This window comes from Zonotrichia leucophrys, chromosome 5, assembly GCF_028769735.1.
Source record: "Zonotrichia leucophrys gambelii isolate GWCS_2022_RI chromosome 5, RI_Zleu_2.0, whole genome shotgun sequence".
In the NCBI taxonomy this organism is placed as follows: Eukaryota; Metazoa; Chordata; class Aves; order Passeriformes; family Passerellidae; genus Zonotrichia; species Zonotrichia leucophrys.
Window position 1 is genome coordinate 3,305,256 of NC_088175.1, and position 18,865 is coordinate 3,324,120.

The 18,865-nt window shown below is 43.3% G+C and overlaps 1 protein-coding gene across 9 annotated transcripts; it reads left to right on the forward strand.

The window, feature by feature from the left end:
- Positions 1 to 3,841: 3,841 nt before the first annotated feature.
- On the forward strand, positions 3,842 to 17,860 carry LOC135448602 (SERTA domain-containing protein 2-like). 9 transcript variants are annotated; one of them, XM_064714781.1, is made up of 5 exons: positions 4,323 to 4,615; positions 5,463 to 5,569; positions 5,771 to 5,869; positions 6,870 to 6,988; positions 14,360 to 17,860. In XM_064714781.1, exon 5 carries the CDS (start codon positions 14,364 to 14,366, stop codon positions 15,213 to 15,215), a length of 852 nt encoding a protein of 283 aa, XP_064570851.1. In that variant the 5' UTR covers positions 4,323 to 4,615; positions 5,463 to 5,569; positions 5,771 to 5,869; positions 6,870 to 6,988; positions 14,360 to 14,363; the 3' UTR covers positions 15,216 to 17,860. The 9 variants fall into 9 exon arrangements, with proteins under 9 accessions (XP_064570849.1, XP_064570850.1, XP_064570851.1 ...); XM_064714780.1 differs by lacking the exons at positions 4,323 to 4,615; positions 5,463 to 5,569 and adding an exon at positions 3,856 to 3,963; XM_064714776.1 differs by having other exon boundaries at positions 4,323 to 5,569.
- The last annotated feature ends 1,005 nt before the right edge of the window (positions 17,861 to 18,865 follow it).

The following is an 18,865-nucleotide window of genomic DNA, read 5'->3' on the forward strand; positions in this document are numbered from 1 at the left end:
GTAATTGAAGGTACAGGTGATTACATGACTGCTTGCAAAACCAGAATTAAACAGAAATTGTGTCCCCATGTGTGCTGTGTTTGGAAGTCCCCATGGAGCTCCCCATGGAGTGGGAAGTGCAAGGATGTACTGCAATAGTAAAATGCTGCAGCAAAGGAAACAGTTTATACTATTTTTCATGTTCCATTCACAGACAAGATTTGGAGAGGAAATCAAGAAAAAGTAACTTCAGCCTGGAGTTGTACAAGCTGACAAAACAGGACTTCCAAAGGGAAGAGTGGGTATGTTGATAAAAAACCCTAAACTCAAAAGAGTTTAACATGTAAAAGAAAAAAACCCCAGTGCTTGTAACAAATTCACTTTTTTGTGTTTGAAATCATTACTGAGAAAAAGGCTAGACATGGAAAGCACTGGGTGTTTGGATTATTTTGTGTCCAGTGAGCTGACTGAAGTATAAGACAAAATTGTTGAATGGTTAATTATTTAAATTGAAGCTTGGTACCATCATTTGCTTTTTTGCCTCTGCTTTGTTTGAAGGGTATAGGGGGAAAGTGCTTTTTCTTGTAAATTGTGATTCTTTTGACAAAAGAGAACAATGGCTAATTTCCTATTTGAGAAATATTCAGTAAGGTGTTGTTAGGTTTTGTAATAACCATCTTGTGTCATGGCCTTTCTAATAAACTTGAGTAGGTGTAGGAATAGTTTGCTCACAGAGGCTTTACACCAAGAAGAGGTGGTAAAACTAACCAGGGTTTGGTGCAGTGTGCTCTGCCTTTCTCACTCCCCTATGGAAGGGTGGCATAACAGGATCATTCTGCCCTTCAGCTTTTGAACAGCTCATTCATTTCAATCAAATCCATCAGATCTCACAGCCACTACATTTTTAGAATGTTTCCAAGTGTGGAGACACCAGAAGAAAACAGCATTCTGTACTGATAACCATTAATCCAGATAAGGGAGAGATAAGTTTCCAGGCATGAGACCAGCTTCAATTAGAGCTCATACCTTAGACACACAGTAATTCATCACAAGCATAAATCTGTAGGAAAGCAGACTTCATTTGTTCTTGTGTTCCTGGACTGTGTTTTGGAATAGATGCCGAGTGTGAAGGTAAGAAGAAGTAGCAAACCCCCAGCATTCCTTTCAGATGAGTTATATGGAGATCTTGATTGGTTTGGGGATTGTGTTTTTCCCTGGTTTATGTGAAATTTGCTGCAAAAGCAAATATGCTGCTCATGAGAATGGCATCCTGGCCTGCTGCAGTGAATATAGTCATACTGAAAGGCCGTGTTTAAAGCTTTAAAAAATCATATACAATCCTTGGTTTGCCTCAAGGTTAGTTCAATTCAAAATGGGAGAGCATTAGACTCCTAGAACATGACCTCATTTGAGAATGTAAAGACCTTTTAAAGGAAGATTTTTGTCAAGAAAGACCTTTTATGTGAGCTCAGCCCTCTGAATTTTCAGTGTGAGACAAGCATGGCTCCTCTAGCACAGGAGACATTAAATATTGCCAAGCTGAACGAGGTTCCAGTTCTTTTATGTGAATCCCACTGTTTACACAAGCAAAAAGTGACCAAACCCTGTGCAAATAATCACCATATTTTGTGTCACTTATATTAACTTCTTCAGGTGTTAAGCCATGAATCCAAAGTTCTGATGCATGCATTGAAACAACTCCAGGTTCTTTTTTTCTGTAGCTCTTGTCAGATCATGCTTGAAACAACTGACCTTTCTAGAAACTCCCACTGTAGAAGGCACATTCAGCCTTTTCTATTGCACAGAACAAAAACTGCTTACAGAACAGCTGACCACCTCAGGTTAGTCACTCAAGCAAGAGTGAGGAGAGCAGGGAGACCAGTGTTGGTGCTCTCTGGAAGGTCTGCTGGACTGGAGGAGAATCGCTGTACCAGAGGCTCAAGCACTGAGCTGGAGAGGGAGAATTGTCCAGGACTGTCCTGGTGCTGCAGGGATGCCCAGAGGTCACAGAGTTTTGGCCATAGGGATCAAGTCTACAAAACCTAATCTTGGCTCAAGCTCTGGGGACACTTTGGTGGTACTGCCATACCATACCATACTACCATACTTACCATAGTTAAACTATCCCTTTGTATTCTGTATTAGACATAATGATTCCAGATCCATCCTTTCTGCACCAGCTCCCTTTGTAGGCCTGTCCTGTGTCTATTCCTTGGAGATAATCCCCAGCAGATGGCAGGGGTCTGTCCTGGTGCCACACTCCTGGCTGTCCCTGGTTGACTTCAGCAGACAGAAGAATCCTGAACATCTCAGAGTTACTCCTCCACTTAAGCCACAGTGTGTGGTGGAAGGAAGGGATCTGGGGAAGTGTTTGGTCCAGTCCTCCCCCTCAGAGCTGACACTGGTCCTGCACTTACCCTTGGTGCAGCAGATGGACCATGGGGGTCGGGGTGTCACCCCCAGCTCTGGCAGCGCGTCAGAAAGGATTCATTAGTGCTCCTCATGGCAGCACTCGCTCCCCTTCTGTGCTGTGACCCCCAGCAGCGAGGTCAGAGCACAGCTGTGCCTGGGGAACTGGGGACACCATGCTGCAGGAGAGAGGTGGCCTGGAGAGACAATGTCCCTGTCCTCAGCAAGGGACACCTCACCCATGGGGGCCACCTTGGCTTTCTGTCTCTCCGCCCTTCACCCCCATAGCACACTCCTACCCCGAGTGCCCATCAGGAGACACAAGGGTTAAAATCTGTTGGACTTGAGGGTTTAACAGAAAAAAAATCTCATTTACTGAATAATCACAAAAAGCAGCTGATCTTTCCTGGAAGCTGTAATGTATCTCCACCAGAAAACTGCAAATGTTTCTGTAGTATTTATGAGACCGACATGGAAGCTTGTGTGCGAGCTTGGTCTGTGCTCGCTGTCCATGTAGGAACCCGTCTGTGCAAATGTCCTTGAGTTTTGTTTGGTTTTAATGTCCTAGAGATTGGCTCTTCCAGAGATGGGTTTAGATCAAGCAGCTTTATGGGATGCATCAGGTAACCAACTCATGGCAGGGTTCGACAAAGGACCAAAATCGATCTTTACAAATACTTCAGTGTCAGATTTTGAAATCTGGTTCGTACAAACGCTCGTGCCAATGTAACTTGATTACGCAAATGCCCGTGAAAAGCAAATATGAGGTTTGAGCACGGCTAAAACCACCTCCTCTTTGAAGGGAAAAAAAAAAAATCAAGTGAATATTCATGGGCGAATTGTGCAATGTTTGACGTAGCTGTAGGGCTGGTCGGAGACGTGTGCGCCTGGTTTCCCAACAGGCCTGGCACCGGGGCGTTGTAGGAACGCCGCTCTGTAGAGGCCCTGGGCGTGCCTTTCACTGAAATTCGGTAGTTTTGGTCAGAGACGCACTGCGAGTTTATACAAAAAAAAAAGGGGGGAAGGAGCGGGGGTGGTTGTGGGCTTGGGCGCGGGCTGGCCGGTGGCTCTGAGGTGGTTTCACGGCGGCAGCAGCGGGCGGAGCAGCGCGGTGCAGAGCGGAGCCGAGCCCGGCGCGGCCGCTCCGCCATCCCCGGCAGCGCGGGCGGGGCCGCCCCCGGAGCGCCGCGCCGGGAACGCGGGACTCGGCGGCGCCCGCGCCCCCATTGGCCGAGCCCGCCGGGACGTCCCGCCCCCCTGGCTCTCCCGGCTCTCTCATTGGGCGCCGCGGCGGGACCAGCCGTAGCCCCGCCCTCCCGGCTGGCCGGCCAGTCAGAAAATGGTTGCCGGGCAGGTTGAAAGGGCCGCCGGCCAATGGGAGGGCGGGCAGCTGGCGCGCGCGGCGCACGCAGCGCCCCCCCGCGGGAGCCGCGGGCGGAGGGAAGGGCGGAGCGGAGGCTGCCGGGGCCCGGCGGGGGTGGCGCTGCCTCCGCCTCCTCCCGGCCCGAGTCCCAGCCCCGCCGAAGGGAGGGAGCGCGGCCGGCCGCGAACGAACGGGGCTTCCTCCGCTCCCAGGTGGGGCGCCGGGCGGGAGGCGGCGGGAGGGCGCGGGGCTGGCAGCCGCGGGCAGGGGGAGGGCGGCGGCGGTCGCGGGGTGACGGTGGGGCACGGCGGGAGGCCGAGGCGGGGGCGGCGAGAGCACCGACGGGGCGGGGGGGCCCTGCCGGTGAGGGGCGGAGGGGCTGCCGGCGGTGCGGTGGGAGAGGAGGGGACAGCGGGGACAGGTGGAGCGCACGGCGGGCCCCGGGGCGGTGCGGTGCGGGGCGGACAGACGGCGGCCCCGGGGAGCCGGGCTGGGCGCGGGGGCAGAGCGGCGCCGGGCGCGGGTGCGGCGGCCCCGGGGAGCCGGGCTGGGCGCGGGGGGAGCGGCCGGAGCGCGGGCGGCGGTGGAAGTTGTTCGCGCAGTTATAATTAGCCCGGCCGGGGTCCGAGCGAGCCGGGCGGAGGGAGGAAGGGGGAGGAGTGTAACTTTTCGCAGCTCGGGAAGCCCAAGGTTGTCTCTGGTTACCGCTGCCCACGGCCGCGGCGGGGGCGGGACGGCCGCAGGAAGCACCGACGCTCCTTCCACAAAGGCCAAATGGTGGCAGGAGCCGCGGGAGGGCGGCAGGAAAGGGCTCCCCCTGAATCCCGGCCGCTCCATCCTGGCTCTGCTGATCGCTGCCGCTCGGTACTTGCGACTCATGGATAAGCTGCGTTTTTAATAGCAGGTTTTGCTGGGTTTAATAAACGTGTGTTAGTCTGGGCTACGAGCAGGTGGATGGGACTGGAGGAGCGTAAGATTGGTCGCTGTGCATATTGCCGATTGAGCTCGCGAATAGGTGCAGTTAATAATTTCTGCCCTAGTTAGGCCTGGAATTTTTCGAACTGTGTTGGAATGCTCGTTTCTAAAAGCATAGGTGGGAGCCTTATGCAGTAGTTTTCCACTTTATTTTTGATGTGGCTAAAATTCCATAGTTCGGGCAGTTAACTGCAATGTGGGAAATTCCATTAACATTTAAATGATGCTGTAATTTCAAAATTCTAAAGTGACCCCTAAACACGTACTAGGAAGGGAAGACAGAAAGTAATCCACTAGAGATATAATTCATAGTGATTTGCAGCTACTGTGTCTTCTATAGTTGTTTTTTTTTCCTGACAGATTGTAAAAATTACACCTAATAACCTTACATTTTGTACTTCTTCCTGACGCTTAACACAGTGTGCCCAGAAATCATACAGGGCAAAAGTCAAAACCTCCACAGTTACTTCTGCAGGAATCCTTTGAAGTATCTAATAAAGAAATTAAAATTGAAAACTTCTTGACTTCATCTCCTTCTAGCAAAATATTGGACTTCTAAACCACAAGTAACAGTACTATATTTTTTATCCAGTGCTTCTAATTCTGTTGGGTTCGGGGTTTTTTACCTAAAGTGCTGAAATCTAAAACTTTTCAAGATTTTATCATGCTTAGCGTTGTGAAGTTGTTTTAGCATTAAAGAATCCTAAAACTCTAAAACATGTGTTTTTATATTTAGTGTATAGAAAATGCAGTGACTGCACACATCTCCCTGTGACCTAACAAGTACACTTAAATGAACCTCAGTAGTGACCACCTGAAGTGCTGCTGTTTCAGAGCAAATAGGTTATGAATCTTCATTTATCTCTTTATTGGGTTTTTTTTATTTTCTAATTATTTACAGATAGCGTGGTGATCATTATACTGGGAAAGAAGTCAGCTTCGAGGAGGAGGAGGAGGGAGATGTTAATGTGTTTGTTGCTGTGGGTTAGGTTTGGCTTGCTGAGGTCACGGGCGTTTTACTGCTGTTTTACTGCATTTTTACAGTTCCGAGGTTCTGTAAGCGGAGGAGCCCTTTGCTAGCATCAGGCTATGAGTTGCTATGTAAGATGAACTGTAGGCGTTTACTTGCCCGTCTGTCTGAATGTAAGACTGCCTTTCACTATGTATTATTTTAAGATTTGTGCAATAATGTGTGAACTCTGGGTTTTTGCTCACCAAGGGCTGGGTTGTGCAGCCAGTGCTGATCCTTGCTCCTGCGGTGCATTTGTGATTTGTGCTTTGCCGTAGCTGGGTCAGGTGTCTGTGTGTGTGATGTGCACAAACCGGCATGTCACATCCACTGCTGCCTGCGGGCTCTGCGCCCCTGCAAGGCCTTCCATCCTTGGAATTTGTAACTGTTTGGTGCTCCAGGTGGAGGGGAGACCTCAAGAGCATGGATTGTGCCATTCCCTCCACATTTCCCAGCCTAGCCCGTAGTTTACTGTCACTTCAGCCTGTTCACGTTTCCCAGTTATGCCTTGAGCTAATCCATGATTTAGTCCATGTGGGCTCTTGCCATACTGCAGATGTTGCTATATCAGGGGTTTGGTGGAACTGCTGCCACATTGAACATTAGACACAATCACAGGACACCTTGTCAACTGCCTTCTCATACTGGTTTTATGTATGCTGAAGAAGAGGAAAGCTGGAGAATTAAATAAAAATCTAACTGCTTTTGCAGCCTGTAAGCGTTAGGGGATAATTGTGAAATGTAGTTCTTCACAATGCATGGTATTCTCTCTCCTGATTATGTAATTTTGGAGATGACTGCAATTGTAAATTAGTGTTCAATAACCTGAGGAAGTAGCAGTGCAAGTCCTTATCCTAAAGCCTAATGCTCAGAGGATCAGCATTCTGCAATACTCATTTACAAAATATAATTTCCACATTTTATGTGTTCACAGGTAAAACTGTTAGGTCCTCTTATTTCAGTGTATTTGTGAATTTTAGGGGGTTAAACCCACATTGATCTGCTTTAATAGAATTTACCACAAATAATTTTAAAATTTGTATTGAATTGTGTACTTAATGCTTCTGGTTAAAAAAATAAAAACCACCACGTAGTAATTAAATACTCTGATTTTGTTTTGTTTTTCCTCTTAAGTTGCCTCATCCTACCTCGGTGGATGGCTTGGCCTCTGGGATAGTCCAAGACTCTTGGATGACCACGCTTTATGCAAAATCCAGAATCTTCCTGCCTGGACTCCTCTCTGTTTTCTAAGGGTAACTACTTTGTATGTTTTTATGAAATTGTATCTTATGTGCATAGGACATGTTCTGATAATGGGCTGCAGATGTTATATGTGGATTAGAATGGTAAACTGAAATATGTCTTTTAAAAATGAGATATAAACTGAGGTAAAAACTTTGGTTTGAGTATTCTGAATTTCCTTGATAAGGAGGGAATTATTACAATTCAATAAAACATTGCTTTAAGATCACATTCTTATTGGAAATTACTTAAATAAGATGTCACTCTTATGGTAAGATCCACTCTTCAGCTGCTAAAATTGAGTGTTGCAGTTCTGTCTTTTGAGAAGGATACTGAAGTAAAGTTGTGTACTACAAGAGAAAATTCAATGATTTCTGATATGGTTATTGAAAGAATAAATGCACAGTCTTCTATCAGGAAAAGAGCTTTTTTTCTTGTTTGCTTTCACTGTTAGGTCCAGTTTTTTCTGTTAAAAGTATGGGCATGCCAATTTTTAACATTTAATAAGCTGTAACTTCCTTTATTAGCAGATCTTTTAGATCACTGTAGCCCTAAAAGGTGTGTCAGTGTTGTGTAGGGGAATGCATCTCATATCTCTGTTGGAAGCAAATGTGGGGTGGAGAACTGTTAGTTGACTAGAACAAGCTGTGAAGAGGTCTGGCATTGCATTTACAGCTGTAATGATCTTTTGTTTCTCCAGTGAAATGCTTTGGTGGAACCATGGTGGTTTGGTTCTTGTTGTTTCCTTTATGAGTCTTAGGTTCTCATTTAATTATAGTTTAGTTTTACTATGGGTGTTTCTAGGTTTAGTAACTCTTGATTATGTATTAGCTTTTGCCAACTACTATTGATTCTTGGTTTAAATTATTCCAGGCCCTTCTTCCACTAAAAAAAAATAAATCCCCCCAAAATGCCTTGTTAAACACACTCCCATTGAAAATATACACATGAGATTTATTAATAAATGTAGAACAAGATACACAGGTGGCAGGCAAGATTGATAGTGGCTTAGTTTGGGGTTTTTTATGGGTGGAAATTTCTTTCTACTGAGCACTGGAACCCACTTGTAGCTGTGGAAGGTACAGATCCTAACAGAGTTCCTTTTTCAGAGGGAAATGCCATGCTCTGAAACTCAGCTGCCACAGTTTGTAAAGCAAAGCTCTTATCAGTGCTTTGTGAAATGAAATGGGAGTAAGGAACTTAGAAAGATGTCCTTAAGTGCAGGAATTTTCCAGATCCCAGTAGACATAACATAAACAGGTTGTTGTGGGGGGTTTCAGACTGACTTCTAAATCAAAGTAAAACTTCTTTCCAAGTGCTTCCTAAACATCATTTCAGCTCCTAAAATATTTGCGTATGACACAGGTTTATTTTCCACTTCCACACATAGTCAGTGACAGTGGGAACATTATTAATTCCAGAATAATTCTGTACTAAACTCAGTCTCCCTCTCATTCCTTTCCTGTACCTAATGAATGCTATTCAGGCTAGTGTTACTTTCAAAATATGGGGAAATCCTTAGGTGTGGGTTTTTTTCTGTTTTGTTTGCAGAGTTGTTGTGTGTGTGTTTGTTTTGGGTTTGTTTGTTGTTTTTGCTGGGGTTTCTTGAATCTGAACAGTAGCATATCTTAGTCCTGTGTTCCAGTTCTTTGTACCAGACTGTGGGTGTGTTATAGGTCAGGATTTGTTGACCAAAAAGTTGACATGAAGTCTTCTTTCTTTGAGCAGCCATTTTCTGGTGATTTCTGACTGCTGTGGAGAAGCTGTTGCATAGGAGTTTAGGTATGGGAGTGAGCTGGTAGGACTGCACTCCTCCCTGTGTGCACACTTTTAGTCACTTGTGCCTTCTCCAGCAGTTACTCATCTTGGCTAAACTGGGGCAGGGCTGAGGGGGGTGGGGAGGCAATGGACTTGAACACACTTCTGTATCTTTGGAAGCATCTTCAGGTCTAAACTTTTTCCATTTGGTGTTTCCTAAGGCATTTAGTCCTTCCCTCATTGCTCAGGGTAACAGGCAAGATGTAGTGTGGGGATCTCCAGCTCAGAGATGTTCTGTGTGCTCTGACAGCTTACACTGTTATGTAAGGCATGTCCAAGTGATCAGCACTAAGCCTGGATGGGAGGAAGGGATTTGTGCTGTGTCTGTTAACTGCACCTTCAGCCTTTCCATTTCCTTGTGCACTTTCTACTACGTGAAATACCAATAGCCAGTCCAGCGCTTAATTAAATCTGCTTGTGAAGTTGTGTTGCCTAAAAATGTGTGTCAGGTAGGGGAAGGATTATCATTAAAAATGGTGTACAGCATACATCAAATAATTCTGGGGAACAGCTGTAGCTGTTGGGGTGTTTGTCTTCCTTTGCCCTTCTGCAGATGGATGTGTGCTTGTGAGATGTGTCCATGGAGAGAGGGGAGAGCAGAGCACCAGGTTATCAGCCAGCCTTGGTCAGTCCCTAACACAAATCTACAGCCCAGAGAGTCTGTCTGTCTTTACCCTTACATGGTTTCTATAGTTACAAGACAGAGGAGACTTTGAAAGGGAATTGCCCAAATTACAATAGCAAGGAGTCTCGTAATTTTGATTTTAATACCTAAGTTACATTACTGCAAACTGGACAGGCAGCTTTCACTCATGAGGTGCTTACACACCTGCAAAGCTGGTAGTTTTGTCCTGTAAGAAAAAGTAGTATTTCAAAATTTGAGGCAATCTTGTTCTGAAAAATACAGCAGTGTGGCTGTAGAGAAAGGATCAAGCAAGTTTGAATTTAGTAATACTCTAAAAAGAAAAGCTATAAGGTACCACTGTGAATTCAGTTATCTTTACCTGGATCGTAAAGGCCAGGTACAAGGCCAGATACTTTATTGATGATCTTGCTATTTAAACATATTTAGTGGTAGATAAATAACTGTTGTGTAGTTTAATACAGTGCATGAGAAGTTTGTGTTCAGACAATACTAACCGTGGCAATTCTGTTTCATACACTCATTTTTAAGCTCTTCCCTACTAAAAATTAAAGCTCTGTGAGGTCCTAAGTTCTAAACATTGTTTAACTTTTTAGTTCTCTCTCATATTCCAAAAAAGTTTTTAAGTAGTAGTTTGCCCAGCTATAAGTAATTGAAGGTTTTCACATGTTGCTTTATTCCTTGAGAGTGTTCCCAGCTGTACTTGAGCCATGTGTCAGTGGCAGCTGCACTGTCAGGCCGTGTGACAGATGGAGCTGAAATGGTGGCACGGGCCCTGCATTGTCCACAACACGTTGCAATGTGAATTTTTCTTGGTAGCCTGGAATGTTTCTTCTGAGTAGCTGCGCCCTGACCAGGCCTGTTTGTTTGGTATTGTGTGGATTTGCCAACCAAGGACGTGATTCCTCCCTCCCAAGTTTTTTCAAACCCTGGTATGGTGTAGGATTACAGTGCTTGGGTGCTTCTTCCCATCTTAGCAGGGAGGAGTTGCAGTGAAATGTCCTCCATGGAGGACTGGAAGGAACTGGGGAACATGCTGAATTTCTGTCTAGACTCCATTGTAGTTCAGTGATGTGAATAGAGAGTTTGGTACTCCCAAATACTGAGTTCACTTTGCTTCCTTTTCTCCCTGTCTGAAAAATTATTTTCATTAAAAAATTCTGCCATAAACGGGCTGTGGCTCAGTTTGCATTGCTATAATGGGAGAGGATGAGAAGATGCCAGGAAAAAAGTTGAGATGTGTTGCTCCTTATTGTTTCTGTGGTTTTCATGACAAAAGATTTTAAAATAGATCATCTGAAGAGAAAAAAAATGTTGTGACAGAAAAAAAAAATTGTTGTGGAACTTTTTCAAGTTCAAGAAGAGGGTGACTTAGAGTTTGCTCCTTATATAATTGAACAGCTATGTGAGGACCTTACATTTGAAGTTGGCATAAACTTTTCATTTTTATTTCGTTTATTTACTTACAAATCACAGAGTTATCAGATTGGCACATCCCAAAATCCTGTTAGTTGACCCAGTTTTGTGAGATGTGAGTAGGTTCCTGGAATTAGGCTGGAGTGAGGAGAGTGCAGTTTTTGGAGACTGCTCTAGTGTGCCCAGATTGTGCTGCTCTGAGCTGACACTGCTCCTCTTTGAGCAGCAACTGGGGATTTGTGTGTGCACGGCTGCTTGTTTGCCTCACCACCAAAAACTGAAGTGGGATAAGCATTGCATAATTAAATAATGCCATCAGCATCTTCTGCTGCAAGATAATGCTGTGAAAGAGAGCATCTGACTGTGAATTTTGGGTTCGGGATGAGGTGTCAATGGCAGTGCTACAGCAGAACAAGGTACTTAAAAATACACAGAAGTGTGTTAAGGATCTGATCCCATCAGAAATTCTTGTGTTAGAAAGTAAAGCAAAAGGCCTGATAAAATGTAGATTAGCTGCTAACAAAGGGGCTTTGTGTCTTTTGTAGGTCAGCAGCTGAGTGTGTTTGACAAGAACTGAAATTTAATGTCTCCTGTAGCAACCATGACACCAGTCATTTTAAAATCCACTGTACCAATGGTACTCTGGTTTTTATTAGCCTTTTACAAATTTTTGTGTAACCTCTGAAGTCATCTTGCTCCTGGAGGGGAGAGTAGAGGATCCTTCATGTTAGGAAATAAATCAATATTAGACAGAATTTCTAAAATGTAAGGTAGTATTATGTTTGTTTATTTTTAAAACACATCTTGGGAGTGGGAAGTATGTTAAGTAGAAACATTTTGAAGTTGGAGCAAATAGTGTTTCTTGCACTTCATTTTCATAGTCAAGTGCTGTCATGCTCAAGCATTGTTTCATGTTTGTAAAATGCTCTGGGACAAATTTTATGAAGGAAATTTGAGGAATAAAAAGGGGGTGTCTGCCTATACGAGCATGAAATATTTAGTCTAACAAGACTACTGTTTGAATTGAAAAGTAAAACATGTCATATTAAGTTGTTTCTGTGAAATTATACATCCTTGCATGTCATAGTCTGCTTGCTTACAGAATTTAAATACTAGCAAATTTTTGAGATGTTAGGAATTAACATCATTTTTATAATTCAAAGAGATAAGAATAGTATGTCCTGTGTGTCTAACAAAGTATAAATGTGTATTTTAAAAATATATTAAGAGCAGTAAATTATCAAAACCAAGCATTCTGAATGTGTGATATGTCAGAATTGCTGTTTCCTGTGTGGTCATATCTTCATTCCCTTATGGGTGTAAATTTTGGTCTGTTTAATTAATTGAGAGGAAAGCAAACAAACCCCACTAGTGTGCAGTGTATGGGAATGATGGTGCTTAGTGAATGAAGAGCTGTTTTGTTGCATAACTTTTGTTCTTACAGTGATGCTGTGAGGTAATGCTTGAGGTAGTATACAACATTTAAATGCTACTTGAATGGAGAGTTCTCAATTTTATTGTGAGTTTATGATTTGCATAAATTGTTTCCACTACGACAGTCGGTATATTTAGCTGTAGTCTACTTGTACCACCTAAATGTGATTTTCCATAGATTGTGTCAAAAATTAGCAGTTACTGACAGTGCTGTCAGTAGTTTGAGGATCCTTCAGACACACACATTGCCTCCCCAGAATGCTTTTATATTTTCTGCCTGGACTTTGTACCCATATTTGTTCTGATTTTGTTGTAATGGAGTGCTCGGTACTGGCTGGGTCTGTTTGCTCTTAATGGGCTGCTGGAGTGGGAGAGGGATACATGATCGGTGTGGGATGATGACCCAGCTGAGCAGGTACACCACTTCCAGACACCTTCTGGTTTTTAAAGAGATTCAGCTCCTGCTCTGGCACTTCAGCAGAAAACTTTGGAGAAAAACAGAGTTCCAAAGTTAAAAAGTTGCAGAAGTGGTAGGATTACAAGTAATTAAAAGTTTGTTGCTGTTTCAAGAGTGAAGATAGACCAGTCTACTCCCTGCTGAGTAAAAATGCAGTCCTAAGACAAGTTGAATTTTGTCCAGACATGTCCTTAAAAGAGCAGAAAGTGTTTACTATTGAGAAGTGTGACACCTAAAGTCCTGCAGCAGCTGTTTTCTCTCATGGGTCCTGCTGAGGAGGATGCACTGCTTGCTTGCTTTCTGTTTCTCCAGAGGAGCAGAGTTCTCCAAAGCCTTGTCTGGGCAGATGGGCATAGCCATGGAGCCCTGCAGATCTGGAGAAACCCTGAAAGTAAAAGAGGCTTTCTCCTGCTGCCTTCTCCTTGTCCCCAAAAGTCCAGCAAGAGGCGAGCAGCTGGCAGCTGCAGCCATCAGCTGAGCTGTGCTGGCAGCACCCAGTGCTCACATGAAAAGGAAGTTGGGAGGCCCTCAGCAGCATGCAGGGTCTGGATCACTGTGCATGAAGGATCTGCCCTTAATCTGCCACCGGTGTCTAATTTATGATTGCCTAATTTTTTTTAATAGTTTGGGAACAAGGTGTCTGTATTCATGGACACTTTAGGATGTGTGTAACTAAGATTTTACCAGTGTTTTCTGTGCAGAGTACACTCCTTTTCTGTGTTTATATGAGTGATTGCATAGGGCTTGTTGTCCCTAATAAAACTCTTTAGACTTGGGATGGTAATTGCAAAGTACCCAAGCAGGTATTTGTTTGGATTTTAGATCTGTGTGTACGGGTTTTTTTACCACATTGTTCTAGACCTACTGTATTTCAGGGCAAGAGCACACAAAGCAGAATGAAAGCAACTAAATTCTATTTTTTTCCCTTCCCAAATGCTGTTTGATAGCTTCCTGCCTGATGTTCTTAGTGTGAAGTCAGTGGCAGGTTGTGAACCCATTGTGTCTCTGTGAGCTCAGTGGCCCAGCCAGATTTCCTCCCACATTTAACCAAACTACCAAGATGTGGAATGGATATAAGGATCCCATAGGAGGCCCTGATGTTGGTCTTGCTGTAAAACAATTGTGGGTCACCAAATGAAAAAAGAGAAGAATCAGCCCTACATAAAACTCTATATATGTTCTATGTATGTTCTCAGAGATGTTAGAGCAAGACATTAGAATGGCTTAATGAGATCAAAATAGGTGTTGAAAACTAGCTTGAAATCTTACCTGCTGTACCCAGGAATGAATGTTAAAATGGAAATGATGAAATATTCTGTAGTTTGATCCTTAATACAAGCATCTATTTTATTTCATGTGGATAGTCAGATATACTTAGAAGTATATAGCTTTATAAAAAAAGAGTTAGTATATTTCTTCCATGTTTTCTGTTTAGGAAAAAAGTTGCCATGAAACAATATAGCTGGAAAGTGCCTCTTTTCAGTGGAGGTACTATTACCTCTTGATGTTCTGTGACATCAAAAGTCTCAGCTAACCAGTACATTGTACACTAGAGGGTTTTCAGAATTGTCTGTTGGGCCTGCCCAAGGTTAACTCAGGATTTTTGTCTTGCAGGTTCATGTTGGGGAGAGGCCTAAAGCGCAAGCTGAGTGACTATGAGGAGAGCATGGCTGGTCTCTCGAGTGCCTTTGACTCCAGCCGAGGTCTGTCCTACCCCCTCAAGAGGCAGCTGGTGCTCAACATGTGCCTCACCAAGCTGCAGACGTACAAAATGCTGGTGGAGCCCAACCTGCACCGCTCCGTGCTCATCGCCAACACCGTGCGCCAGATCCAGGAGGAGATGAGGCAGGAGAGCAGCCAGCAGCCAGTGAGCATCTGCCCTGGCATTGCTCCTGCTGCTCACAGCTACCCAGGCATGGAGGCCCCTGGCATCTCCCTGCAGCTGCCCGCTGGTGTTGGTCAGCAGGAGTCCCACTGCTGTGAGCTGCGCTCCGTGGAGGACCCCATTGAGAGCAGCCTGCTGATCGTGTCAGATGATGACATGTCATCTGCTATTTCATCTATTCTGAAGGATTTAGACTTTGTGGAAGATATCAGCCCACCTACCTGTCTGGTTCCTACTGGAGACGACCAGCCAAAGTTTCCAGAAAATACTGGTCTGAAACTAGAAGATGACAGACAGGATTTGAAGGGAGCTGAATGTGTGTTTGGTTCCTTTGAGATTTCAAATTCAACCAGTTACTTGAAGGATTTGGCAATAGATGACATTTTTGAAGATATTGACACTTCAATGTATGATTCAGACTTTTGTTGCCCTCCCCTGATGCCGCCCAGATCACCATCTCTTGCTACAGAAGAACCATTGAAAACCTTCCCATCTTGTAATTCTTCTTCAGCAAACAACATTCAGATATGCAGAACAGATCTGAGTGAGTTGGACCACATCATGGAAATTCTCGTTGGATCCTGATACTTGTTTTACCCAAAGATACTTTTAGACTGCCACTTGCATTTGGTTTCAGGATAAAAGCCACTGGAATAGTTGTAAAGAATTCTTTTAAAAGCAAACTAAATAATAATTTGTCCATAGTAGAATTTTCTAAATAATTCCAAAACTCACAAACCAAAAAAGTGGCAGATTTTAAAAAAGAAAAAATTATTTATCAGAACTGTGCAATCATCATTTTCCTTCCAGGGTGTATGTGGAACAATGGGCACATACCCTCATCACCCCTCATGCCTCTTTCAATAAACTTTTTTATGTGCAATTTTTAATTTGACAGAAGAATTTACATGCAAAGCAAATTTCATATGAGGTGATCTTTTACAAAGCCTCCACTTTATTTTTAATATCAGAGTCTATGCCAAGCTGGCATCTGTCAAGTTGCAGAGTTAGATTGTGTGGATTGCAGACACGTTCTTAGAGATGGGTATATTTTAAAAATGAGACACGCTTTGCTTTCTTTTGGTCAGAAAAGCAGATCAAGACACTTACCAACAAAGTCTCTTGCATTTTCTAAAGCATTCAGAACTATTTATTTTTGTAAATTTTATAGTCTTTCTACATTTTACTACGTTATTTCATCATAGTTCAAATATAATGGACTTCTAGTTGGATGTGTTTAGCACTACCTCTGAGCTGAAATGCTTTAACTCTTTCCAGTGCTTCATCTGAGACTGCAAATCTTTTTGTTTCTGTTTCTTTCTGGGGGAAAGTACTTTTAACTCATTAAGTTGATCCTTTGACAGTGACCTAGCTGATTTGTGAAATCAAGGGTATTCAATGTTTAAAAACTTTTAAGTATTTACAAATTAATTTATATGTAGATTGTGCAATTTAACATTTTTCTGTCAGTATTATGTGCTTAGATTTTGAATAATCTTGGCGTTCTTTAAATTAAAATTTACTATGTACAGGTAGCTTTTTATTCTCTTTTGGAAAACACTGTCCTTCAACCCTGCTTTCACTACAGATTTTAAGATGATTTTTTTATGTGCAATATTATTTAAAGAGATACACATTTTTATACCTGGCATTGGTGGGAAGAAACGCTTCAAACTTACAACCTCTAGCACCTTTGGAGGATACTCACTCAGCCAACATTTCTGCATCCTTTGAGAAGCCAAGCTGAGAGCACTGAGAACACATCACCCTGTGCTGGGACAGCCCTGGGGACCCACCCAGTGCTGGGGGCTCTGGGCTTTATCTGGTTTTCCATCAGGCAGGTTGGGTTCTGTGTTTCAGCCTGAACCGAGGGCTAGATCGATCCCTGTTATCGTCTTCTGAGTTTCACACTTGCACATTGCTTTTTGGGTTGGATTTTGTTTTTATTTTTTCCTTCTTTTTTTTTAATTATAAAACTTTTACTTTGTTCTTGAAAGCTGCGGCACCTATCTTGGAAACTTGCAGTTGTAAAACCTTTGCTATGGTTTGTTGTATTTTTTGGGGTTTTGTTGTTCTGCTGAGACTTTTTATGAGCAGAGTGTCGGCAGAGGGAAAAAATGTTGCCTGTGTGTTGCATCTCACCGAAGTTGAAATCCTGGCCCTGTTGAAGGGGCCAGGGTGTCACCTGGTATTTCTAGTCTTAACTGATGCTGTGGCACACCTGCCTTGTGCAGAGATCTCCATTTTTTACTCCATTTTTACTACTTGGTTAACAGTTAGCTGCCGACAGAATTTGGTATCCCAGGCCAATGGAGAACCATTTCAGGTCACATCCTCGCAGCCATCTGGGTTGTTCAGCAACTGAAGGGTATAAATGTATTTATATGCATATATTGTATTGATTCTAATATAAAACTTCTGATCTAAAGCATTTTGAATTGCTGGATAAAGGGATTTGTTTGAAGAGTGTATAACTAGTTCTTGAAGAAGTACAGCTTCAGAATGTACACAGATTGTGCATTGTGTATAGACTACTCTGGCTTTTCCTCAGCCTCTACTTTTGTATTAAAAATATGACTGAATAAATCCTTGAAATATTAAGGGCCTTCTGCACTGTGATGAAACAGAGATGCGGTTAAAAATGTCTTTAAATTCAGTGATGAGGGATAAAATAAAAAGACTGCATCTAATCTCTTTTTGCATTTGAAAATATGGAATGTTACTATGCAGTAAAGATATTTTGGTATGAAAATTGTATCATATAGCAAATAGTGAACACTTAATAAATCCACTTACCTTGCAGTCTCTACAGAAACAGAAGACAACTTGCTTTTCAACATTTATGTACTAAAGTTTTTTGTATACTGCAGCAAAAGATTTAATTGTTGGTAGATCTTTTATCAACAATTCAAAATGCAATTTTGTACAAGTCCTGGCTACAGAGCTCTGTTTCTAATTGGTTGCTTGTGTCACAGTGCCAAGACCATGAGCTGGTGTGTAATGCAGTTCGGTTATGTTTGGAATTATGTGCAAAGGGAAGTTTAATTTTTAAATATGCACAAATTAATTTTAAAATCCTTCCATGTAAAATGAAGTTAGAGGCTAGTTGTGGTGGACCTATTTATTGTATGTTTGGAAATAAAAGCCACAGTTTTGCATTTAAACCAGTTATATTTTGGAGCCTTTGGTATGTGACTGTTTTAAAAACAAAGCATAAAAAAAAAAATCTATGGCACCCTGCCACCTTTTCTTTGGTCTTTCACTCACAAAGACATAGCATTTTCCCAAGGCATTTGAAGCTTTTTTTCCTTCTCCACTTGCCTCCTCTCCCCCATCCTTTGTCCCTAGAAATAATAAACACCTTACAGACCTGTACAGAAATAATTACCAATCCCAGGCCCCATAACAGGGTTCCACATGAGGTTTCCACATACCCTGAAGGATGGATTCCTTTAGGGAAGCACCACAGCTTGAGCTGGGCACCTCCAAAGAGGGACTGTGAACACTGAAATTCCTGGGCAGTTATGCCTGTAACAATAATAATTAAGATTATTAATAAGGTCTGGGGGTCTTCATGGTGTTTGCTCCATTGCTCAGTGTCATGGCCTTACGCAGCATCTCATCCTCCCAGTTTGGAATTTGGAATCTTCTAATAATGTTACACTCATTGACCACAATCCATAGGTTTTCTCTACTTCAGCTATTGATACCTAAGCTGCAGCTTTGCTTTTCTCTTGGGTTTTCACTGAAAAGCACTACATCCTCGCAAAGGGGTTTGTAACCAAAGCAGGGATGGCCCACAGGGCCTTTTCCAGCTGGTGGGACAGGGGGGATTCCTGTTGGGAAGAGGTGACACAGGATTTTGGCACTGAGCTGTCCTCTGGGCTCTGTCTCCAGTGCCCTGTGAGGGTCCCCAGACCCTGCAGTTCTTGTGTCCCTTCAGGGGCTGCTGTGCCTCAGAGCAAGTGTCACATACAAGTGTCCTTGACACACATAGTGGTGGCTCTTCAGGCTGGACCAAAGCCCTGCCTCTCTGGGATGGTGAAAGGCTGCTTGTAAAATCAAACCAGCAGCTTCAGGTTTAGAGTTTTCCTCTAAAAAACTCCTCCTCTATCCTCTTCCTATTTTGGACCTCTAAGATCCTGACCCTTCTGCAATGAACTTTTAAGGTTTGAATTGAGGCACCATCACCACTTCCCCTCATTTTTAAGTGTTTAAATAGAGATGAACCTCTT

What these genes read in the sequence shown, in the direction of transcription:
- LOC135448602 (XM_064714779.1), top strand. Translation starts at nt 14,364, where the DNA reads ATGTTGGGGAGAGGCCTAAAGCGCAAGCTGAGTGACTATGAGGAGAGC.